Genomic DNA, 26,758 nt, shown 5'->3' with positions numbered 1-26,758 from the left:
TGGAAAACTGGCCCTATATGCACAAAAGTATTGAGACACTTAGTCATTCCTTGTTTCTTCTGAAATCAAGGCTATTAAAAGAGTTATCCTGTTTCTGTTGGATTTACTGTTAGCAACTGTTTAGGGACAACATTTTACTACATTTTACCTGGAGCACTGCTGTGAGGATTTGATTGCATTTAGCAAGAAGAGAAAAATGTTAGTGAGATCAGGAAGTTGGATGCCACCCCCACTCTTATCCACAACCTCCTAACTCATCCTAGAAGTACTGGATAGAGCACTATCATTCTAGAGAACACAGTTCCACTGCTCCACAGCTAAACGCTGGGGGGCTTTTATATCCTTGTAGTGCACTGCCTGGCATTAGGCATGGTACCAATAAATAAGTTAATGATTATCTGCACCAGAAAGTCCAACTCTATTGACAATACTTCATTACAGAATGTAGACAAGTGTGTGTGTGTGTGTGTGTGTGTGTGTGTGTGTGTGTGTATATGTGTGCATTTGCACACAATGGATGCATCTATATATAGCAGACGAACACATTCATTAAAAGGAACAGCAGTTTCTGGGAATACACTGGGAATGGGAATACACTGCTTTTATGCCATCACAAAAACAAAGAATTTAAAGCTGCTTACTTTTGCATTTCATTTAAGCATGATATAGGCTACAGATGTATCGATATATACATCATATTTGCTAACTTCAATATTGCCTATTAAGGTTTAACATGAGACCAATTAACATGAATGAGCTTATTATACTTTGTTTAACAACTATTTTATTTATGTTTCTGAATACTCTTAATGATTAAACGTTTATTGTTCTTTATAATTGAATGTACCGGTAATCATAATACCCATCAGCCGCCTTCGTCAATCATGACTTCCTCCTATCTATACTCTTAAATATGGGTATCTCAGACAAGAAACCATCATGGTTCAAATCATACCTCATTGGGCAATCGTTCAAAGTATCGTGGCTAGGACAGCTGTCCTCCACCCATTCACTATCCACTGTGGTCCCCCAAGGCTCGGTACTGGGACCCCTTCTCTTTTCCATATACACCACCTCTCTAGGTCAAGTTATCCGCTCACATGGCTTCTCCAATCATTGTTTTGCTGATAAGACCCAGCTCAATCTGCCATTCCCACCTGATAACCCTGAAGAAACAGGCTCCTTCCTACATGCACTCACTCCTGAAGGCTTACGATACCTCCCGGACACTGCGCTCCACCAGTAAACATCAAACATTTATACAAAGCAATCCAGACTGTTCTCATACAGAGTTCCCCAATGATGAAACAAGCTATCTTTCACTACCAGATAAGGAGCGTCGATCGCTATCTTTAATAAACTCCTGAAGACAGAGCTCTATAAAGAGCACTTACTCTCCTAACACCTCTAACAAACCAACTACTCTAACCTCATTTCCATTCTTTCCCTCCTTTCCTCTCTGTCCCACTATTTCCCTTTGACCTCCTTTAGGCCCTGCCAAAAAATGTTTTTGATGTTTGCCTTAAACTTCTATGTCCTCATTATTTGTAAGTCGATTTGGATAAAATTGTCTGGCTAAATGTAATGTAATAACAATAATGATAATATAAGTGATGTAAAATGATCTTAAAATGAGTGTTGTTTATCTTGATTATTTCTGGTAAAATATATAGTCCAAACAAAAAAAATATTGTGACACCCATACTTTTTAGAGAAAACTTTCATTTTCAGCGTAATTTATGCAATGTGTTCACTAATTCAAACAAAGAGTAAAAGTCCTTATTTTCCTTTTAAGAAAATAATTCAGTTGCCAAATATTTGGTGTATCCCTGATATACTGTATAACTTCAAATGCTACTCATAGGTCCGTATGTTTCAATAACAATGATATCATTTTTTATAGATTTTACAACAAAGTTTTAGTATATTTCAATAAACAATGTCTACAGCATGTGTCTTGCATTACTGAAAATACATTACAGTGCACGTTTTATGAATTGGCAAATGATTTTTTTAGAAGTTTGTAGGTACAGACATCAGTAGTTCGTAGTTGTTTTTCAGTGGCGTTCTGTACTGCTTATATCAATATCTGAATTATATGCAACAACTGAAATTCAAAATATATTGTGACTAGGGATAAGCAATACTGAAAAAAAAATTAAACCTGATGTGCTTCGATTCTTAATTAAAAAAATTATTTTTTTAAATAATGTCTTCAGTTTTTTATTTGTAAACAGACAATATTCAAATATGCACAAGCTTTTGTTTTCTTTGCATTCAATATATTTTTTGTTTGTTTTTACAAATAGTAAGCAGCCTTTAACCTTTCATGCAGCTTTTATAATAAACACGGTGCAAACATAACCTCCTTGTAATCCAGTTAAAGAAAAGTGTCAAATATGAAAATTCCTGTCACATTAAATAGTGCTTTACAGGTCTCTGACAGAAGCAAATCTGAAAATCTGAGTTTATCTACTGAGATTCCCTCTCCATTATTCCATTTTGAAACATGCATTAAAATAGTAATTCCAATAATCAAATGAATTAGATTATCTTTTGATATAAATGTTGGCAATATCATTCAGCCCAAGCTACTTAAATTACACAATACTTCTTTTGGGAAGATAAAACCTCAGACACATTATCCTACATAATAACCCAAGGACAGGAGGAACCACAATATCCAATGTGCCCACCACCCTATCAGCTTGCACCATATGCACCATTCACCATCTGTGCTGAGAAGGACAGTAAGAAGACACGGCCTGAGCTAGATTAGCTAGTTAGTTAATATCCAGCCATGTAACCTAGCTTTGCTAGTTAAGCTACTGCAGTTCTGCTCAAGTTCATTCAGCCCACAGACCAGAAGTGCTAAACCCCAGAAGCTCAGGGTTACACAGCAGCAGGCTCAGTCAGCCCTGTGTGTAAGAAAGAGCTCATAGGCATATGCTGCTTCCTCCACATCCTCATGAAAGGGCAGAGGATTCCACATTCAGGCCAGCTGGATGGGAGCAGGAATGAGATTCAGTTGGGGATGGTTAGAGTTAGGTTAACTCTTTCAGGTCTTTAGCTATACAGGGGGATTTTTTTTTTTGGAGGAAGAAGGGGGGAGGATGTAAACGTGTCCACTTCTTGAGTGCATCCTGTCCAACTTTAGATAGGAAGTAGTTAGCCTAACTAGTTACTAGGGATTGCAGATATACAAACACTAGCTAAATTAGCTAACTAAATGCATACAATGAAAACAAGCCCAGCTGCTTCTTGAAGTAACCTAGCAACTGCAATACTAATAAAACAAGTAGCTAACCTAGCTAACTAGTTAACCTAGCTAGTTTAGCTAGCTTACTTAGTATATACAATTAAAAAAGGGCAGCTGCTTTTTAATGTAACCTAGCAAAAGCAATACTAACAGACATCCCAAGTCTCCCGGAAGTCGCGTGAGTCTACCACGTATCAATAACTGCTTCCTGATGCCCACATCTCCTGGAATCTAGCACAAGCATGCATGCATACTTTTTCCCGCGAGTGTGAAAGAGAGTGCATATTCATGAAGCGCATGGAAAACAGAGATGGTTCTGATTGGCCTGTTCTTTGCATAGACTCTGTGAATCAGACAATCAGGTTTTTTTTCCCCACTCCTGGAAGGGATGCGTTCAGGAGCATCATGGCTCCCATCAAAACTCATTTCACCTCTGACTACTCCAAAGTATATCCATGTCTGGTAAAAGGAAAAACACAATGAAAGTCTTGCCCACTGTACAGTTTGTACAGTTTGTACAGTTTGTTACAAATCATTTGTAAGTTAAATGATTGCAAAAGACATGCTGAGGTAAGTTAATGTAACTATCTATCTACATATAATTAACTATGTTGTTTATTATATATCGAGAGGGGGCGTCTAAGTCCAGGTCCGGGGGTAACTGCTACCGCCTTGAAATTTATTTTTGCAACTTGAGATGTCTGTACTAATGAAATAAATAGCTAACCAAGCTAACTAGTTAACCTATCTAGCTTAGCTAACGTTAACTAAGTAACGTTACATACAATGACAACAAGCCCAGCTGCGTTTTAGCTATCTAACTATTTAGCATTAACTAGTTAACGTTAGCTTAGCTAGTTAAATCCACTTAGCTAGGTTAACTTAACTGTCAAACGGTCAAGCTTTAGCGCACAAAAGCTGCTCTACTCACCCATTTATGAACTTGTTCTCGCAGCGTAGTCCTCCAGGAGACTGGTATCTGCAGGAGAAGCAGGAGAAAGGGGGTGGAGGTATCCTCCTCTAGCGTTAAATAGCGCTACTTTGCTGGTGGAGGAGAATATGAAGCCCCTGCGCACCAGCCCGAGTGAGTGAGTGAGAGGTGGAGGAGGAGGAGGAATATAACGGTAGTAGATGAGCTGCTGCTGCTGTGAGTGAGGGCTTTAGGCAGGCGGGGCACTGTAAGGCAGCATAGTCCTGTAGGCAGGGCTCCTCTCCTCTCCTTCCTTCCAGAAACAGAGCAGCGCAGGGCGGCAGGGCGCAGGGAGACGGGACGCTACAGTGTGAGTGTGCGGGATGGAGGTGCCCCCGTTGCAGGCTCCGATTGCAGCGCTTCGGCTCGGCGTCTCCAACCCGCCCAGCAGCCTGAGCCCAGCCCCCGAATTCTCGCGAGAGAACGAGTAACGATAGCTGGGCTCCCTCCTCATCAACTGTACCGCTGACTGTACTGTACTTAACTAGTTAAAACTCACTTTTCTGGAAAAGAAAAATTTTTTATGATTCTTTTTTTTTTTTTTATAGTATTATCTTACAAAGTATAAATAAGTATCGTCTAACAAAACAAAAAAAAACTTACACAGTCATTTAGATATTAAACTGCCTCAAATTGTTATTTTACACCATTATCATCTTTTCAACGTGTATTCACTGTGTATTTATTATTTATTTAACTAAAATCCGTGTTGATTTCGTCACTTTATTCCATATTTTGTGGAAATTGTATATATGAAAATGTCAGCTCTCTGCCTCCACCCGGCGGCCAAACGATCCAACCACAGGTAAGCCACCTGAAATCAAGTAAAGGGTTGTGAGGCTTTTATTGTCATTAACTCTGAGTACAGGTACACATTTTAACGAAATTTAAAGTTACTCAAGAACATAGAACAGCAATACAATAGAGGAACATAAAGTGCAAACATTGACCTATAACACTACAGTAAATACTATAAATACAGCAGACGGACAATTTAACTGACAGCACAATGGTGCAGAGATATGTAACATACTGTAAGAGATATAGAACATACATGATCACAGCAGTTACTGAAGTAAAGAAATATAGTTCTTAAAGAATGAAGCAGCAAATATTGCTGATAACGATAGAGACTTTTTTGTCTCTGTGTGCTGAAAGTGTGTGTGTGTGTGTGTGTGTGTGTGAAGTGATGGGTGAGTTCAGTACAGTTTTTGTTTGTGTGAAGAGGGGAGGGTTCAGTTTAGTTCTGGGTGAGTGTGTTGCGTGTGTGGTGGGTGGGATGGGGTTCAGCTCTGTCTCTGTGTGTTGAGATGTCTGACTGCCTGGTGAAAGGAGCTGTTGCAAAGTCTAGTAGTGGAGGCACGGATGCTCCGGTATCTTCTGCTGGACGACATCAGAGCGAAGAGTCCGTGTGAGGGATGGGTGGGGCCGTCCACAATGCTAGTCTACTCACTGTATAGAAAGAGTAGTCAGTGTTTACATATTCCAGCACAGGAAATCACCCACATGTACTTTCTCTCTTTGCAGCATCACCCTAGGGCAAGGTTGGGCAATTAATTTTACTTAATTTTTCTAAGGGGGCCACATGACACATTGGGACTATTTTGAAGGGCCGTATCAATAGACTGATCTCAGTTTGGATCAATTTTTATTGTATCTCTTTAAAAAAAAAGTGTTAGATGTCACAATTAGGAAATATAAAAATAAAAAACAGCGTTATATAGCACTGTTGCTGTTTGGTTTGTAGTTTAACTATCCCATTAGCTGTTTCTCATTTGCGGTATTTTTTTCTTGTTCAGTAAGAGAAATTTAGTCTGTTTTGGGGTTAAACAAGTGCAGGAAAGTCAGGTTCAGCTTATGTCTGAGGTGGATATGTGAAGGGCCAGATATAGATAAGGCAAAGGCCTCAGGTCTGCTCTAGGGCCTGCCTCCCCACCCTATGACTAACAACTCAAACCAGCCCGCTTTCTGCTGCCCAAAGCACATTCCCCACTGTTACAGTGTCAGTCCCTTCAGCATCAGCACACAAACACTGGGCTTAGTCCTATGGCGGAACAGTTAAGCCCTATCAGTCAATCAAAGCACAATAGGGACATAAACACACCCAAACACACACAGAAGCTAAGTGGAATCCTTTACAAGTGGTTCTAAAAGTTTTAGACAATATTTATACCATCTATAATCAAACGTAAACCTCCAACCCTGCTGATAAATCAGGCTCAAGACCAGCTGGTCATCCAGTGAAAACATACATATCTATGCTGGTTAAGAGTAAGTTAGACTATAAGTGAGTTAGCCTATAAGCATAGGGTATATTTTTCTGGATGACTAGCGGTTCTTGTGCTGTAGGTACCACCTACACATCATCCGATAGTAACATGTTTACAAAGTAAGCTTGATGTGCTTTTTACACTTCAGATATCATTTTGTTTTGCCAGTCATTCTTTAAATGTGGTGTGAGGCTTTCCTGTGTTTTCAGTTCACAGTGTACCATGGTAGCTCTTCAAACAATATTAATGGCAAATGACATATGCCTACTAAATCATATTACGAAACTTTAAGACAAAGAAACAATAGTGGTATGAAGGGAAATACAGTGTCTACGTATAAAGACAAATAAGGTCTTTAAAAGACTGGGACAACTTTAATTCTGTACCAAACAAATGTTTAAAACAATAGCAAAATATTTGAGGGCCCGTCATTGACCATCCTATCTGGAATCATCTTGTCACACTTGTGGTCGAGAAGGTGTGCTGTGCACTCAAGCACAAATGAGTAGGCCTCATTTCTGAATTTTAAGTGCTGTAAATTTTGGAAGCTTATTTTGTTAATAGGCTAACTAAATCAAACCAAACTATGTAATCTATTATTACAGATCAGAGATAAAAAAAACAAGTAAATGTCTGCAGTTATACTCCCTAAGGGAAGCCAGGAAAGAGGACAGATGAGATGTCAGTGAAGATACAGCTTGTATCAGAATGCTTTTAAAGGTCTCTGGAGACATTGTGGTAGGTTATGTGAGGAAACAGTGGTCAGTGGTGGATGCTTCACTTATGTGTCTACTGCCTGTAAAACAGCGCCCTCTAGTGAACTACAAAGCTTATAACAATGAACTGAAATGAACTGCCGTCCTGTCAATGACAAGGGCTGTAATCTGTAAGCATCATCACCATTGTGTACCCCAAACCCAAACAGCTAGATAGCTACTGATAAATATATTTAGATGTCAACCAGTAATGTAACTATCTATCATATTAGTTTAACACATATTTGTATAGTGTGTGTCCCCTCATCTTCAATATGAGACTGAGAAACTGGCCCAGTGTTTGTCATAGCCTTTTAAAAATTTGCACATTTCACAGCTTGACCGCAACACTTTTTAACATTATGATGTTTGCTTCAAGAATGTGCACTTTTAGTTTAGCATTTTAGTATTTTATATGTTATTTTTAGTTCAGTTTTGCCTTTATAAGTGAAACATTACCATATGACACTGGCTGCAACACAAGCGCAAAGCATGATTCATCCACCCTCATGCTTAACAGGTGGAGAAGTTTACTGCATCTTTTTTTCTTCATATATATCTCTGCTCACCACAAACCATAGAGTTTACCTTCACCTGGTTCTAAAATGCAATGTTTTTACAGTTCTCTCTGGAAGTTTTCTTGGTCATCCAGAGCTCAACCATCACCATTTCTGTTAACTGCAATTTCTTATGTTAATATTATGCATTTCAATATGCCATCTTTTGTTATCTTCTCCTGCTCCTGTATGCTCAGAGTGCAAGGCATCTGCTTAGAGGAGCCTCCAGGCATTTACCATTCCTGTGTATTTCCTGGAAGATCGCTTCATTTTTACTCACTTAGCCTTACTTCACAGTAAAAAAAAAAAAAAAGATAATTGAAAGGGGATGGCTTGGAAATGTCCACATCTGTATAAGCTGAGTGGTGTCATTTTTAGTGGGTTCCAAAAGATGGGACATTTCATACAATTTTGTGGGCATTTAACCTTGATCCACAGTGTCATGTGTATCCTAGAAATACATCATAGGTGGCATTACCTCCCACAGCAGTGGGTGATAATGATTGTGACCAGGGTGTTTGGCTAGAATCGTCCATACAAACAGACAAATTGGCTCCATAAGCATATATCCCATATAAAACGCTTTCCTTAAATGGTTCTAAGAGTGGTGCCATATAAAACACGTTTGATCAAAGACACTTTATAGTACCTTTAAAGCAGAAAAGAAAATAAGTTTTCAGCTTTGTGACCATTTTGTTTTCCATCTGTTTTCACTCCACAAGAGGGGAGTGTTGATCCAATAAGAGTGTAAAAACTGTTACTCATATATCCACAGTAATCATACGCATTTTGTCACATTTTACTAGCACAGGTGAGTAATATGAAAATATGTTTCATTAATACAATAAAATAAAATGTCTTTTTAACGATAAAAGACATCCAGGAGGTTCCAGATCACTGGCAGTTGGGCAGTTTGAGTTTCCAGCTCTTTTTTTTTCTTTTTCCTTTTTTTCTTCGAAGTTGTTTCTGAACTTCGCAGAAGGTTTCGGAAGAGTGCCCTTGGGCCTCAACATGACACAAAAGAAAAAGTGGCTTGTTTTTCTCCCTCTGCTTCCTGGAATGGGGTTTCTAGGACCTTTCAGTGAAGGAAAGCACAGGCTGAAGTGATTGTCATGTTGTGAAGAGAACACCTATGTTGGTTGAACAAGAATAGTGCAGTGTTTCTCAATACTGGTGCTGGAGGCCAATGTCCTGTACACGTAAGTGCTTCCCCTGCTTTAACACACCCAACAACAGGATGTTAATCAGTTCAGTTGAATCAGTTAATCAGATTAGTTGGATTAAGTGTGTTGGGAGCAGGAAAATCTCTAAAATGTGCAGGGCTCCCCAGAACAAGAGTTTAAAAACATTTGATTAGACTATATGAGACTTTATGAGACTATATGAGACACAGTGGAAGAACATAAGCAGAAAGACATTTTCTAGTCCAACTTAAAAGTTCTAGACAGTTGCCATGAAAAAAAGTGTATCCTTGTTTTTAACTTCCATTGTTAGAGGATTAGTTTTTAAATCGAGTTAAAATATACTGAGATATGTGACAAAGACTTTAAAAATCTACAAATGTTGGTTAAATAAATCTAATTTAATAGCTACACAAACAATAACATATTTTAATACTATTATACATTAGCATCGTGTTCAAATGTGAAGTTAAAAATCACTTTTCAGACGTTTCTCCGGCTCTACAGCCGTTGAAATGTTTGTAAACAATGGGCTGCCATGTGGCACTCCGATGTTCTCTGGGAATTGTAGTTTGAAACGCACTGGCCGCATTTGAATCGCGGTTTACGCCAGAGGCAACAGAACTACCACTCCCAGAAAGGCCGCGTTGGCTGCTGATTGGTGGTGCAGTGTTGAGAGGATGTGATGGGTGGTGATATGTACTGTGCGCGCAGCGGCTCTGCAGTTTTCTCTGGATCTCTGGGGCAGAAATGAGAGCTGATGGCTGACCGGGGTTAGAGCTGGACACTATTGGAGAGGGTTAGGCATCAAGACAGAGACTGTTTAACTAAATACAGGACCGAGGTTAGGCTGGTTTTAAAGGTAGGCTTGGGCTTATTATGGTTTATTTGTTGTCTTATTAAATTATATTTTCAAAGTCTTTTATACCATTCTATTCTATTCTATTCTATTCTATTGGATTCTGTGGAGTTAAATTAGACAATATTTGGTTCATTTATTCCCTATTGTTACTTTAGTATACTTGTGGGATAAAAATATAAAGTTTTCTATAGTGAACTTTATTAGTACTTTTCTTCTCTATTTACTAAAATTCTATGTAAGTAGTTTTTGTTTTATATTTTTATACTCAACATCTGTGTACATCTATATTGATGGATATTAGTAATTTAATAAAGTTAAAAATGTTTTTTGTGTCTTATATTTTACTGTGTTCTGATCTATTTTAATATACACTATTTACTTAAATAATATTCTATATTTTTTCTCTATTCTATTCTATTCTGTGTTGTTTAAATATACTGTATTCAGTTTAGGTTATATTCCATTTATTTCCATTTTTGTCTGCACTGTTTTGTTATGCTGAATACTGTTCTATTCTGTCATATTCTATATTGTTTTATTATATCCTATTAAGTTTAATCCTATAAGCTTTTATCATTATATGTTATGTTCTTCTATTTTAGCTCATTTTATCAGGTCTGTTCTTTATTGTCACTTCACATCTAAATATCTATAGAAGAGATGAAACTGTTGTGTTTTATTTAATGTTCTTTCTCATAGCCTGCTAACACCAAATAAGTTAAAAAATATATATATATTTTAAATATTTGTTTGAAAGAAAAACAGCTAAGCCTATAATTAGCAGGATTCAGTTGAGCAGAATTTGTGTGGTCTTTGTGAGCAGCACAATAGCTCCACTTAGTTGCGAAACGGAGCCATGTGATCGTCTTCTTTCCCCCCAGAGTCTTATTGTTTACATTTTCACAAGGAAGAAAATGTCTAGGGAGGCCGCACACAGTCCTGTTCTCAAAATCCTGAATACAGTTCTGAAATATCTGGTTAAAATAGTGTTTTAATTTGTATAAAGCTGATGTGTTTGTGTTGTGGATATGTAAAGTTAACTTGTATGGCTTGTTGCAGTATGACAGTATAATAACACCCTGCATTTCTGTATTCAGTATTTCCTCTTCTACTTTGTGGCCTACTTTTGAAATTTTGTGTGGTTACTATTTGTGTATATAGTTCCTTTTTAAATGATGACCGGAGAGTGTAGGCCTAATTACAAGTGTTCATAGCCTTGTTCATATATCATCTCCTGTTCCTCACCAACCAAGCTGTCCTGGTTCCAGGAGCAGGGGGTGTAATATGAAGTCCCTTCATAGTTAGAATTGAACTCATGTGCTCATTTCAGGTCTGTCACTAAGCACACAGTCGACAAGCAGAAATGTAAGTCAGTTGGCAGAGCTAGACAAGGCCCTCATTAATCACAGTAATACAGAAAGTCTGAAGCAATACTGTGTCTACCTGATAATAATGTTCTGGAGGCTGGTTCTTCCTCTTATTACCAGTACTGCTGCGTGGGGCTGTTGCTCACAAGTTCTTTGTTCTTGTATTTTACTGAATATAAGTGAACACAAGGGGGCAGCCATTAAAACTGTCTCGCAGGTGGTTTATTGTTCAGGTAGACTCACCTGGTGCCTGTAATACAAGTGTGTCAGACAAAGGATTGGCAGGGTTTCACAACACGTGGAACAGCAATTATTTTCTTCACAGTAATTTACTGTGAGCTTGGTGTTAAAACAGCATTCTAACATTTTTTCTTTTATTCAAAGGTGATTCTGAGCTCACTTTTCGTACATTTAGTTTATTTTACTGGGTAATTCACATAGGCTATGTTTGAGCAACATGTAAAGCTCTATTTTTAACATAGCTGATGTTCAGGAAGTGAATCAGACACAAAGAAATGAAAATAGCAATATAATACCTTCCAAATTACACTTCATTATGTATTTGTGTGACCAGTAACTACTGGTATTGTGGTTGCATTTCTATATCTTTCGTTATTACATGTTGTGACAAGTTCTAGACTTTTTATATAATGTGTACTTCCTGTCTGTGGGCAGTTGCTTGCTTATTGGTATTTTTGATGACTGTATGATATAAGAAGTTAAACTAACACTTTGGAATCTCTCCAATTATGTCTTTATAGTAGTAATAGCACAGTGCCACTTTACTGTGGCAATACTGAGGTTGAAACTTTGAGTATTGAATAGTAATTATATTGATGTTTTATACTAAAATTTAAAATGAGAAATTGTGATGAAGCACATACTTCAGTAAACATTACAATAAATAGAGTTGGCATATTACCAGTAATGGGTATTGGTTATGGATTTCGTGAATTTGGATGGATCTTGATGTCAGAATCTAATGCCCATTAAGCGATGTTCTGTTGTTTTTTTTTGTTTGTAGTTTTCATAAACAGAAACAAAAACATAACCTGTTAAGCTTACACTGCTGAGTGATGTGGTGCACAAGAATGGGAATCTGATTCTGGCAGAGAACCAGAATTCACCACAACACTGGTGCCGGCTGATGATAATAGCATTAAGTGTAAATGCAGACAAAAGTATGCAAAAAAAATCTAATCTGATCTTTTACATTCATGTCTCATTCACACAAATCGGATACTTATCCAATCTAAGACCACATATGAAAGTGACAAAAATGTATGATTGGATTGGATTTAACATGTCAACAAAGCCCTAACAAAATCAGTTCTGAGTCACATTATAACAGAAAATCTGATTTTTCTGACTTTTCACTTCAGTGTAATGTGGTGAGCGTAGCCTTAATGAATAGTAGCACACATGATACACTTCGTAAGCTATACTGTTTTCATTGTCTGCAATTTTATTCAAAATAGTTTCCTAAAGAATTAAATGACTGAACTGAATTATTGTGTTGTCTAGCTATTACCTCATGACATTATACAGCATTTAGTTTGTTAGAAAATTATTACAGTGGCTATTTGATTGACCTGATTGGCCTTTCTGTTTCTTTAATTTCTAAACAGTCGGCCCCTTTCTACTCTTCTCACAGTAGGCCTCAGGCCTGTTCAATCCTGACAGCCATGGTACTGATCCTGGGAAGGCGGCTGAACCGGGAGGACTCTGGGACACGGGAGTCCCCTGCTGTCAAACGCAAGGTTCTGGAAATGGATCCCAAGAACCTGAGTGGCCATGACATCTTCGACTTCTCCTCAGGCCCGTGCCACTCTGAGAGTGTTTTACAGATGTTTGACGAGTTCCGCAATGGGCGCCTTTTCACTGATGTGGTGATCAGCGTGGAAGGCCGTGAGTTCCCTTGCCACCGTGCTGTGCTCTCAGCTTGCAGCAGCTATTTCCGCGCCATGTTCTGCAATGACCACCGTGAGAGCCGTGAGATGCTGGTTGAGATCAACGGTATCCGCTCTGAAGCCATGGACACCTTCCTGCAGTATGTCTACACAGGCCGTGCACGCATCACCACTGACAACGTGCAGTTCCTCTTTGAGACCTCCAGCCTCTTCCAGATTGGTGCTCTGCGCGACGCCTGCGCCAAGTTCCTAGAGGACCAATTGGACCCATGCAACTGCTTGGGCATCCAGCGCTTCGCTGATGCCCACTCGCTCAAGCAGCTTGCCAGCCGTTGCCGCGCCTATGCCCTACAGAGCTTTGCCGACGTGGCGCAGCATGAGGAGTTCCTGGACCTGCAGCGTGATGAGCTGGTGGAGTACATCGCCAGTGATGAGCTGGTGATCGGCAAGGAGGAGACGGTGTTTGAGGCAGTGATGCGCTGGGTCTACCACAATGTGGAGCACCGGCGTGGAATGCTGCGTGAGCTGCTTAACCACGTACGCCTGCCCCTTCTGCACCCCAACTACTTCGTGCAAACAGTGGAGGGGGACCAGTTGATCCAGAATGCCCCAGAGTGCTACCAGCTGCTGCATGAAGCCCGGCGCTACCATGTGCTTGGGAATGAGATGATGTCACCTAGGACCAGACCTCGCAGGTGGGCAACATCTTACATATCTTCTTAGGGAACTACAGTTCCAGTCTAATCCTGCTTGTATAATAGTTTTAGATTTGCACCTCTAGCTGAATTGAGTATGGTTGCTTGAGCTTCTGTTTGTAGCTAAAACCAAGGTAAAAAAAGGTCAACTTGATTTATTAAGTACTGTATAATTCAAGTATGTTAATTCGTCAGCCATCTTTGCAGTGCCACCAGGCTCCGATCTCTTAGAATGGGGAGAGACCAAGATACTTTGAACTACAAAACTTTCCAGGGGTTTCACACGTTTTTAAAACCAGACTGGTTTAATCCTTGGTGCATTTTGTTTGGGCCTGTGTAATACAGTAATCTGATGTGAACCAACACAACCACAGTGAAATGATGAAAGATAACACCACATGATTTGACCTCTATCACACCCAACCATCAGGCACTCCAGAAGTTTGAGCAAAATGGATAAACAGTGTTGTTTAACCGGCTTTTTTTTAGAAAGATAATTACTACAGTTCTGAACAAATGCATTTCCTGCTGTTGCTTTATGTTAAATTGTGCAGAAATATGCACTAGGCCAGAGCACAGTACCTTATTCTTGTATTTACTTGCTTGCTCCCACTCTAACCTGTTCTGGCCAACAAGCAGAATGTCCTCATCTGCTTAGTGTGAAAACAAACCAACACTTATTGTATCTATTATGAATCTATTATTTGACAAAAAATTGCTATTAGGAGGATATAAAAAGATACGAATTGACAAAACCAACTCTGAAATATGAACATAGCCTTAAGGTGCATTCCAGTCGCTCTAGTTGTTTCCTGTGAAGTAGACGGGTATATAGGGTATTTAACCATTTTAAGGGTGCTTTTAAACCACAGGGAGTGAAGATGATCACTCGGAAGGGAACTTAACGCTGTGTGCAGAGTTGTAAACAACACTTCACAGGAAGCCGGCGGAAAGCTTTCGCATCACTCATCATATGTCTGTTGGAAAGTGTCTGTTACTTTGTGTTTGATGATGATGATGTTTCAGAAGGTAAAGGCAGGAAGGTATATAATCAACTGTGCTTCCTCACACTCAAAGACCATGTTTATTGTGTAGGAAATGTCAGGAAATTTCTTAAAAACCCCATGGAATGGAATCCAGATTTCGTCTGCTGTTTCCTTTGCCATTTTTGGCATGGCAGAAAAACAGAGGCAGTCAGACACCTTGTCTACCATCTTTGTCTTAACAGATTTCAGGTAACAAGATAATAAAACAACAATTAAACTAAAGGAACAGGATGATGTGATCCAGCAATGGTTCAGTGGTCTCTTTAAAAGCCAGCTAATGTTTAACTCACAATCATGAGATAACTGAGAACAAAATTAGTCTTTCACACTCACTTTCACTATCTTGCTGTGTGTCTTATCAACGTGACCTTATCCTGTTGGCTGCACTTGGTTCTTGTTTCCTCAGTGGCCTCCACCTGCTGGCTGAGACCATGGAGAAGGCTTTTTGTTGGATCCATTGTGTATGTCCACTCACGCGAGACGGTATCAAAGAGCTGCTCTGTTTTTGTAGTCTTTATCAGTTTAACGGCTTTCCCCTGGCACATGAGAGCAAAGCCAGGGTGGTTTGTCTGTTATTGTTGCTTGTCTGGTTTAGCTTAGAAATCGCTTTGATAAGACCTACATTTCGAGAGACTCAAAACAGAGCATGTAGCAGACTTTTTCCAGAGGGGATCTTCTTGAAAGCTCATAAACACAGGGTTGAAGACGCATGTAGTGACTTGAAGTAATGTAGGCTGAGTGATAGAACTGAGGGAAGAGAGTGTGCTTGCAGGAGTTACCACAGGCCATCTGAAAAGAGACTTGAGACAGAGAGACTTGAGATGTGATCTTCTCATTTTGTCTTGGTTGATATTTAAAACGTCTCTTTGGCTAATTTTTCTTTATCTGATAAAAATATGCTAGCTTGTCTATAAAATAAAATTGTGGCAGTTTTCGACACTCTATATTAGCAAAAGGACTAGTGATCATCATTAATGGTGTCTTTTGAAATCAAGGATATTATTCAAGTGCATATCCTGAATTTTTTTGGTGTAACTGTCTCTGTTGTCCAGGAGTGGCATTCCACTTAATTTTAGAGCATTACTGTGAGAATTAGATTGCATTAAGTGACAAGCATTAGTGATGTTAAGTTCCTGGACCAGCCATGTTGTTCTGATGGGCTGATGGATAGGGTATGATGAAGGCTTGCCTGTACACATTCCTTCACCACAGTCTCTATACCTCGTAAACACCTCAGTTTCGAAACATACTCCTGTTGACCTGAACCCATGTGCGCTTTGTTTTTGTACTCAGACAACAAGAAGGAGGAGGAGAAGGAGGAGGAGTAAGGGAGTAAATACATGTGTTCTTCCTTCTTCTCGATACGAAGGACTTTGGAATCAATCTGAATGTGATTAAAAAAAAAAAAAAAGCTGCCATCGTGTCCAGGTTTCCAAGTTTCCAACTTTATCAGTTTAAGCCGTTGGCTCGTTGTGTTCTTCTCTGTAATGGGGTTAGATTAATAGCTCTGAAATCATGTAAATTTATCAGGTACAAAAGTTCACAACAGTTTACTACTGCGTGCTCAATAACAAAAGAAAGGTGTTTTCTTCTTTGTGGAGAAGGACAGCTTTAAGACAGTGAAAAGGTTAAGGATTTGTTGAGCAGGGTGTCAGTTTGCAACAGGTAAACTTCCAATTTCTCACTCTGTCTGCAGGCAGATTAGAGATGACTCTTTGCTTACACCCTTAGTGATCACATTCAAATTGTTAGTTTCTAAGGAACATAACTGTACAGTTCCAGCAGTTGCACCAGAAATAGTGAAAACACTAGTAAAGTAAGGAGTAATGTTTATTGCCAGAAATTTGCGTCTTTTGTTTTGAGCTAAAAAGTTGCTAACTACACTTGAAAGCTTTTGTAAACTAGTTTCAAGTATCAGGAAAACTGATTTGAGGGGAGTAATGATAAAAAATAAGTAGCTTCCTAAAATTCAAGCTTATGCTGTTTTCAAACCCACATAAGGCAAGTCTGTTTAAGAGCACTATGTCAAGTAGTGAGTTGTTATTTTGTTGTGATGCGTTTCATTTGAAATCAAATGTCATTTCTTAGTTTCAAGTAGAAAATTCCAACTGGAATATTTCCACAAGTTGGATTTCCTACTCGGAATATTGGAAGAACCACGCCAAGCCCAAGTACAGAAACCAAGATGTTTGCACTGTACATTAACAATAGTAAAAGCAGTAGGATTTTACAGTTTTAATTGCTTAGTGTCTAGCTGTGTCTAAATTCACTTCTTCTACCTGTTGACTTTTTTTGTTTCCCAGTGATGTGAATAGTGAAAAAAAACACCACCTGTGGTGTATGTAATTATGCACTGACAGAGCTAGACGATATTGTAAAAATATTATAAATGTTTACATTTAGGACATTTTCATGATACACAATTTATTGCAATTGTGTCATATTCGTAAAACCTGCTATTCAAAAATTTTTGCATTGCATTCTCTACAATAATTTTTATTACATTATGCATTTCTGTTTTTTTATTCTCTGTAATGAAATGTACAGTTGTGTCAATGTTCTGTAAAAACTGATGATATTGTTGATATTGTCGATAACATACAATCACGACATGATAAAATATTGATATATTGTCTCGCTCTATTCCCAACTGGTTTTGCTAAGAATTCTATCCTGGGACAAAGCTAAAAATTATAAGCTGGGGCATAAAAAGTGGAACATATTTTGACTGTATTCGCTGTTAAACATAAAAAATGGTAAACAACTGTAGAAACAGCTGTGGTATACTCTTAAGCTAGCTGTTTTCTGAAAATGATTTGAAATAGTATACACTTATCTGAATGCTTAACTGAAACACCATCAACTCAGGTGTAGCATGTAGCATTAGTTTTAGTTTTGCACAAGAGCTTAAAAGCTAATATAGTAACTTAAACCATACATAAAAAAATGTGGTATATTAGTTAGCATCAGGTTAACTACACTTGAGTTAGAAAACTTTTTAAATGTAAGTGTATGATTCTTCAGAACCTACATAATCAACTGACTAGTGTTGCTAGGCACAGTGCTAATGAGTGAGCTAAATGTTTCCATTAATATTAGCTCTTAGCTACAGTAGCATCATAGCAACACTGGCAAACAAAAGAAGCATTTTTGACACTAACCATGTCTTGGCTGATCAAAAACTTTTGGTTTAAGAGGAGAAATAGTTTAAATATTATTTTTTGCCAGATCTCCTCCTTCTGTCCTGAATAGACCTTTCATGCAGCAGCATGTTTATGTAGAAGTGGCTTTAACTGAGTCGGGCAGCCCACAGCTCTAATGTCCTTCCTTTCTGAGGGGAGCTGGAGTTCAGCTCTAACTTTAGCCTTTTAGCAGCTGCACTCGCTCCTCCCCTGAGCTTTCAGAGAGAAAGAGAGGGAGAGAGAGCATTAGTTTGTAGACAGCTGTTTTTAAGGGAAAGGGGAGGAGACAGTTTTGGACAAAATGTCTTGCTGGCAAAGCGCTTTGTGTTTGCTGTCTTGAGTGAAGTTCACCTCAAGCTCTCGGCTGTAATCTTACGTGTTTCTTGCTGCTATTTATAGCAGAGGGCCGTGTTCTTGCACTGCCCTACACACGCACACACACATGCAGCAATACATAGAGTTATCGGTGAAAAAAGCAGGCCAAACAAACAGGTTCTGGTAATGAGTTACAATGAGCAAAGGTCAGTAAAGGTTAGAGTTCAGTGCTTTTGCACGTCATCAACTTTGAGTCACCTTGTCCTCTGGGTCACTCTGGACCTAAATGGCCACAATATGAACAAAAATATTTTACTAGTAATATATATATATAGAAACTAGTAGCATTCTATGAAAGCAAAAAAAACACTGCCCTGACATGCGTGTGGAGCCCACCGGTCACGATCATTACCACCCCCTTCCTGTATACTGTAGATGGTAAGGCCTTCTATAATGTATTCCTCTCTGTATCTGCTGACTTTAACATGTTGCTCCATGGTCCACCAAGCCTCATGTTCCACCTTTGCGGATTAAACTGCATAGTGACAATTGTGTTTAGATTCGGTCAGATTCGGTGTTTAGGTTGCCAGGTCTGTATAAAACCCGCCAGGGGGATTGCCCATTGAATACAGAACCCTCACTGTGGGAATTCTGACAATAGATCTAATGTGTAAGGGACTCGAAGAGAGAAGTTGGTTGTAGTACTTGTAGTACTGTTCTGTATTTTACTGCATATAATAAATCATATCAAAATCTGCGTAGAAATTATTTGACATCTATTTCAAAATGATATACTTACAGTTTCAGTCAAATACATTTTTTCATATATTTTAACCCTGAAATAAAAAAATATTGTTAATCTAGTCTAGTTCTTGTAAACCCAAGATCGTTGCATGTATTGTCTCATATCATCTTGTGAGATGAGTGTCTCTTCACACCTCTACTGCCAAGTGTTCAGCCTCACTCACAAGAGAACACTTCACAATTTATACAAGCATTGTAATGTGAGCATGTGGGCATTATTTATTCAAATAAAAGAGCACTGTTGTCACCACAGTGAATAAAGTCTATATATGGAAATTCCTCTGCAAAAATAGTGTTTTAAATTCATTACTTTTTGTCATGTCACAGATGTTTTCCTTATATCAACCTTACTTCAAATCTGTTTAGCCCCACCCATTCACAGTAAAGTTATGAGGAGTTTTTTTTTATGTTAAAAGCAACCCAATCAATACCAAGATCATTTATATAAAAAAGTGGTTTCTAATTTAAAAGTTTCAAAAGTTCAGAAAAATAAAAAATAAAATTTGTCAAATACAGGCCTTATGAAATATATTTAAATGTAATTGATCTGTGGTGTCACTTTTTTTTTCTATTGGGCAGGTCCACAGGTTTCTCAGAGGTCATTGTGGTGGTGGGTGGCTGTGAGAGAGTGGGGGGCTTCAATCTGCCTTACACTGAGTGCTATGACCCAGTGACCGGAGAGTGGAAATCACTGGCCAAGCTGCCCGAGTTCACCAAGTCTGAGTATGCAGTGTGTGCCCTCCGCAACGACATTCTGGTCTCAGGTAAGTTTGAGGAAGATTTTGACTGCAACAAGTCAGTATAACTTCAAATCTATGCTTGTTTACTGCCCTTTTCCCTAATATTTCTTACACTGTGGCTTCCTCCGGCCTACATCTGCCAGCCACACACAGTCACACTTGCCCTAATTCTTCTGTTCACAGAATTGATTTGTTTTTCCCTGCTTGTGTTCTGCTCTCGGGTCTGCTCTGGGTTTTTCTAGCCTACTTCTGAGCACGTCTGTCTCTGGAGGTTTGATCTGAGGGAATTGCTCTGAAGCTGCATGAGGCTGTGCTAGCAGCTCTTTGAACACGAGAGCAAGTTCGGAGGAAAGGTTGCAGAGGAGGTGGGATGAGAGAAGAAAGGGGCAGCGAATGAGAGGCGTAGAGAAAGGAGGTGGGCGGAGCTTCAGTGGACTCTGTTTACATTCGCCATGTGCCAAGGTCTCACGTGGCGCTGTGAAAAGCACCATCTCCCTCTCTCTCTTTCTCTCGCCCTCTCTCTGCTGGTCACTCATTATTGATGTACCACCTACACTCTCTCTCTTTTTACTAAGCTTTCTCTTCTCTATATTCTCTACATTCCTGTTTTTCCTTACTTGTTCTCTCTCTCTCTCTCTCTCTCTTTCATCTGTTTACCTCTATATTTGTGTTCTCTCATTTCGTCTGTGTCTCCCTGCACTCTCTTTCCCCCGATTTACTCATTGCACTTTGTTTTTCTCCACAGTCTTTTTCCTCCTCTGTTTACCCTAAACTGTCTTCCTCTGTTTCTCCCTGCTCTCTTTCTCTGTTCTCTGTGAAGTACGCTAGGGGAGTTGAGCTGAGACCAGGTCTGGTTAAGGGCAGTGGTGAGACAGTAGTAGATGTGTATATCAGCAGTGAAGGCATGCAGTGCCTGCAGACCACAGCACAACATGCAGAACAGTGGTGGGACTGTAGGAGTTGGAGCTTTACTAAATGTGTCTCTCTGCGGTTCACTCTCAGCTGCTTTCTCACTCAGCACACAACTAACTATTATGTGGAACACACACTACCTCTCTCTCTCTCTTTCCCTCTTCTAATGCACACAGGCTCACATGGAATGTCAGGAAAAATATAATTTGGTGTGAGTGTGTGTGTGTGTGTGTGTGTGTATGTCTGGGTGACAAAAATGGAAGTAAATACAAGAGGGGGAACTATTGTTTGTAAACTGTAGCATAAAATAGACTACAGAAATATTATTTGGGTTACGTTCAAACTCCAAAATGTAGAGTTACAGACAGACAGACAGACAGACAGACAGATAGATGGATATATAGATAGATAGATAATAAGATAGACAGACAGATGGATGGACAGACAGACAGATTGATAGTTAGACAGACAGATGGACAGACAGAGATAAATTAAAACATACAGACAGAGACATGGATAGGTAGATGGTGCAGAGAAAGACAGACAGACAGACAGACAGACAGACAGACAGATAGATAGATAGATAGATAGATGGGTGGACAGACATACAGATTGATAGTAAGACAGACAGATGGACAGACAGAGATAAATTAAAACAGACAGACAGAGACATGGATAGGTAGATGGTACATAGTAATACAGGCAGACATGGATAGAGATGGACCGACAGACAGACAGATTGATAGCAAGACAGACAGATGGATGGACAGACAGACAGATGGATGGACAGACAGATCGATAGTAAGACAGACAGATGTACAGACAGAGACAATTGAGGCACAGACAGGCGGACAGAGACAAACAGTCTAGTTAGTAAGACAGATGCACAGATGGACTGACAGATAGACAGATCAATAGTAAGACAGACAGACAGAGACAAATTAAAACACAGTCAAAGTCATAGCTAGGTAGATGGTACAAAGAAATACAGACAGGAATTTAGACAGATAAATATACAGGCAGACAGACTGACACACAGGCAGATATACACAGGTATTAATAGATAAAATATTGATGTGAGGCGTGTGTGTGTGTTTAATCAATGTCCTCTCATCCTTGCTTATTACAGAGGCTGGGCAACTGTAGAACAGTCAGTGTTTACAGTTTGAGTCTTATACTCTGTTTGCGTACGTTAACTGATCTTATTAAGCTTTTAATACTGAACAGACTTGATCCAAATACATTCTTCTTCAGGTAATGTTTACTTAAAACATGAGGCTAACTGCTGAAGACTACTAAAGAAGTGAGACTGATAGACACTTTATATGAGATCAAGTGACACTGTGCTGTGCTTAGTCAGCAGGATGATTGACAAGTAACTCAGGTTTGTTGGCCTGCAGACGTTTGCATGGCTGTTGAAAAATTTGCATCGGATCACACTGGCCTACTTTATAACTTCCTTTTTCTCTTAAACGGATCATTTGGGGAAAAATAAAACGTATACAACTTCCGTCTTACCCCGAAGGTAGTTGATCAGACGGGACATGTTTGATGTCTGAAGTTTGCTAATGTGGACTTGCACAGGAGCAAGATTTATAGTGTATATACTAGGGCTAAATGATATTGGAAAAAAAAAATACATTGCAATATTTTATTATTCTGCAATACATTGTGAAAAATATTGAAAAATATTTTCACAAAATGTTGCTAGATGTCAATGATCCAATGTAATTATGTTAATAATGTGATCTGTGTTTCGATGATTGGAGTAAAATGAGTAAATGATCTCGGTAATATATAACTATTAATCTAGTAGCTTGACGTGCAAAATGAGAACAGTGTGAATCTTTGTTGCAAGCATGATCATTTTCAAGATTTTCCTTCGTAAATCATTGGTTGTTTGGATCAGCAATTTCAGTTAAATATATCATATAGCAGATTAACACAGTGATATTTGAGAAGTGAAATAAAGGATTTATAGGATTTACAGAAAGTGTGCAATAGTTCTTTAAACAAAATCATTATCAGGGATTCCCATTCTTTTGTATACCACTGTACACTGTAACAATTAATCAATATAATCGACAATGCAGATTACTTTAATTTTGTCAACTACACATTTAATTGTTGAGTAATTGTTAATTTGTAACAGTACTGTATTATACAAAGTGCTGGGGACAGATGCGCAATAGGAGATGGGTAAATGGCTCACTCACACAGGTTACACTCAACTTAGTCTGTGTCTCCAAAAGTGCCCAAACTCAACAGATTTACTCACTAAATATCAGTAATGTCCATGTTTAAACAACATCCAGACATTGACATGGCTTATGTTCAGCTGTTTCTGTCATTTTTAGAGATGAAGCACAGGACAGAAATACTCACAGACTAATCGAAAAAATAATCATCAGATTAGTCGACTACTAAAATAATCATTAGTTGCAGCCCTAACATATTAACATTGAGTGTCCTGTGATGTGACTATTGCGTATGTGCCCATTGCAATATCGATGCTGAAATTATATATATTGTTCAGCCCTAGTATATACTGTACAAAAACACACTCAATACATTTAACAGCACCAGACATTTACTGTATCTGCAAAAACACTCCATCCAGTATCTTCATTACTGTATCTCCAAACAATCCAGTATCCATTTGGACTTTGTATAGTGTATTTGTTTAGTCTCATATTTAAAGGTTTTATTATTTTCTATTAATTTACTTTGACATTTCAGAATTGTGGTTTATACAACAGTACTGCTGTGTGATGGTTTCAGGTGGACGCATCAACAGCAGGGATGTGTGGATGTACAATTCTCAGCTCAACATCTGGATACGGGTGGCCTCACTCAACAAGGGTCGCTGGAGACACAAGATGGCCGTGCTACTGGGCAAGGTGAAGCTCCACACATTTATACAGAACTTTTATGTTACATGAAGGTAAAATAGATTCTCGGTACTCATTTTTTCTTATTTACAGAGAAACGTCTATTGAAGCAAAAACAAGCCCTTTTAGCACCATTATTTACCATCTGGCTTCAGTCTGCACAGGGAAACCCATGTCACTCTGTTTGCACATGTGCTTTTTACAAAGCTAGCGGCTCTTTCATCAGTGACTCAGACATGTGTGAGCTTGTGTATAGTGTAGGACAGCTGAAATGATCCAGCCTGACGTGTCCGTCTGTCTGAAGTCATGTGAGCTTCTCTTGCAGTGTTAATATTAATGACTTCTATTAATCACATCAGGAGAATGATAGTAGATTATAAAAAAAATCTCATTTCTGTTCAGAAAATAAAAATAGCCTTAAATGTTATTAGTATGAGTTTGTTTTGGATGAGTAGTCAGTGAACTGTGATGATATGGTGCATGTGTGTCATAATAGGATTGATTAGTATGTTTTGGCAGGTGTTGCATATTAATAGCATGCATATTTCAGACCCTGCGTTTATTACAATTAACATAATGTAGTTTATTTTTTCAAGTGTTTTGTTGCACAGAACACTAAATGAGACCTGTTGTCCATCAGAATAGATCATAAACCAGCAAATGAGACAGTAGCTTAGGCCCACTGCACTGAAAAAGAACACACAAACTAAGGCATGTCAGCATTACAGAACAAGTTAGGCAAAGTAAAACAAGCTCGTTTTTACTAATTATTTGTGATTTTATCAAGTTTAGGAATAAAGAATTTAATAATTTAATTGCATTCATATTAATATAGATTTCATATTAAGATAGTAGTGTCTTATTTTGTGGGCATTACAGACAGAAAACAGCATTCTTATATTTTTCCATAACTAGAACATAATTCAGGTCTGAAAGGGTTAAAATAGTCTTAATCAAGTAATTACTAATTTTACCAGAATTCTTATTAATATTATTAATAATAAGTTAATATTTATATAGTAAGTAATATAATACAGGAAATTGACAAATCCTGCACCTAATAGCTGGGGTTATGCATAGGGCTCAGCCAGGATCTACTACTCACTCAACTAACAACAATAGCAAAACCACCACAATCTGATACTGGCTCGACAAGAATCCAGAAGCACAGCCTAACACTATGTTCATGGTCCATTGCCTCAACTGCCAAGTAACAGACCTACCAAAAAATAACCTATGAACAAACAGAATCCCTCCTTAATCTAAGCTCACTTCCTTTAACTATGGCAACAACACACCTACCTAAGCACAATCACACACAATAAATCACATTATAAGTTGCGTGAGCAGAACACAGCAACCACTACCATCTGATACTGGCTCGACAAGAATCCAGAAGCATAGCGAACTATGTTCATGGTCCGTGCCTCAACTGCCAAGTACTCAGACGTCTACAAAAACTCATGAGACAAATTATTACAAGAGCAGGACCGCACCAATCCCCTTCATCCAAACTCTAACACAAACTTCAGTGCATATAATTAATATTATTAATAATAATTAATTCTTTATTATGATAATTACATATTTTATCAGGCTTTAAACATTGGCTCTTAAATGATCGAATTAGAGTAAGAATTCTCATGTTTAACAAAATATCTCAAAATAGTGACCCTTTTTTTATTTCTAACATATAATAGCAAAATGAACATTTCTTCACTTATTTTCACAAAATATGGAAGTATCTCTCAATAAAAAACTTTTAAAGCTTTTTTTTAAAACATGTCAATATATATAACTCAATATATCATATATAGTGATTATAATTATCACACATTTTTGACTAAAAGGTTTCCTTTCTCAGAACTGTAGCTTAGTATCTCAAAGTGATGACTTATTTTTCTCAAACTAAAAATTAGAAAACATGCATCAAAAGTTTTGTCAAATTGTAAATATTCAGAATTGACACGACTTATCTCTAGCATGGTAGATGGGAATACGTAAATACGCACAATAACAAAATCTTGGTATATTGTTCTATTGTACTGCAGTTTTTTTGATGAACTCTGTTAAGACTTGACATTTCCTCTCTTAAACAACAAACACTGGCATATGTGGTTATAACCTCATTTATCTTGCAGACACTTGGCCGACATTTCTTTTAACTGTCTGTTTTGACTGTCATCTTTATTGCTTTGTCACTCACTCTATACATTCATCTCTCACTCTTTCAGCCTCTCTCTTCCCGGCTGTGTTTTCCTCCCTCTGCTCTAGATTCCTCTTTTGCTTACTTTCCGTCTTGGCTCTCTAAACAGTGACATCATTAGATTTCTCCACCCTGTGAGTCACTTGGCTTTAAAGACTTGATCGTTAGTGTTCCATAAGTCAAGTGTGTAATAGCTGACTCGATGTCCCTCAGTTTTCTTTATAGGGGAAGGATTCCGTGGAACATGGGCACCTAAAAAAGGAGCAAATTGAGCAATTAAATTCACACTTTTATACTGAAATACAGGTGCACATGTTTTTTCTTCAACGCAACCAATGCATCTATTCAAAGGCAACATTATTTACATCAAATAACTGGACTGGCTAAAGTTTTGTTGACTGCGATGTTTGATGGCATGTTAGAACTACGGCTCAGTCAAGAAAGTTAAAAAAGTTCAGGGAAGAGATAATTGGGGCTTACACCAACAAAAAAACATAATACAAAAAGATACCAAAGGCACTGGATGCTCTTAGTGATACAATTGAAAGCATAGTTTGCAAGATTTTTTCATGGAACACTGGATACACTGGACCTGCCGGAAGATTGGGTGAGGTTTTATTTAGCACAGTAAGGCAACTACTAATGATTCCGCATGATACACCTTCACTGACCCAGAAATTGTAGAAGAAAATATGGATTCAATCCATAGTATCAGGAAATACTAGGAGGAAACAGCTGTCCTTCCATGAGAAAGCTGAAGCATATCATTGGATCGTCTAACAGTACAGTGGTTCCAAGCATATCTTAGGGTCCACCAATGCTTGGTTTTAGAAGAA

General features: G+C 38.4%; 2 protein-coding genes across 5 annotated transcripts in view; one reads left to right on the top strand and one right to left on the bottom strand.

Annotated features, from left to right (window-relative positions):
- Positions 1-4,617, bottom strand: part of sh3kbp1 (SH3-domain kinase binding protein 1) — a 115,941-nt gene extending 111,324 nt beyond the window's left edge. For 2 of the 3 annotated variants that reach the window (XM_007252320.4, XM_007252321.4), the window contains exon 1: positions 4,191-4,617. In XM_007252320.4, coding sequence (XP_007252382.1) covers positions 4,191-4,194 — 4 coding nt within the window. In that variant the 5' untranslated portion in view covers positions 4,195-4,617. The remainder of the gene's footprint in view (positions 1-4,190) is intronic. The other variant, XM_007252319.4, reaches the window with a different exon arrangement.
- A 5,086-nt stretch (positions 4,618-9,703) lies between these two features.
- klhl24b (kelch-like family member 24b) overlaps positions 9,704-26,758 on the top strand; it is a 35,013-nt gene continuing 17,958 nt past the window's right edge. Inside the window, exons 1-4 of one of the 2 annotated variants that reach the window (XM_015606637.3) lie at positions 9,704-9,854; positions 12,876-13,826; positions 19,753-19,937; positions 23,607-23,725. In XM_015606637.3, the coding sequence (XP_015462123.1) occupies positions 12,907-13,826; positions 19,753-19,937; positions 23,607-23,725 (1,224 nt within the window). In that variant the 5' untranslated portion in view covers positions 9,704-9,854; positions 12,876-12,906. Of the gene's footprint in view, positions 9,855-12,849; positions 13,827-19,752; positions 19,938-23,606; positions 23,726-26,758 lie in introns of both variants that reach the window. The other variant, XM_007252324.4, reaches the window with a different exon arrangement.

The sequence above is a fragment of the Astyanax mexicanus genome, chromosome 1 (assembly GCF_023375975.1).
Source record: "Astyanax mexicanus isolate ESR-SI-001 chromosome 1, AstMex3_surface, whole genome shotgun sequence".
NCBI lineage: Eukaryota > Metazoa > Chordata > Actinopteri > Characiformes > Acestrorhamphidae > Astyanax > Astyanax mexicanus.
The sequence above is the reverse complement of the archived record's forward strand: the minus strand, read 5'-3'. Positions and strand labels throughout refer to the sequence as shown.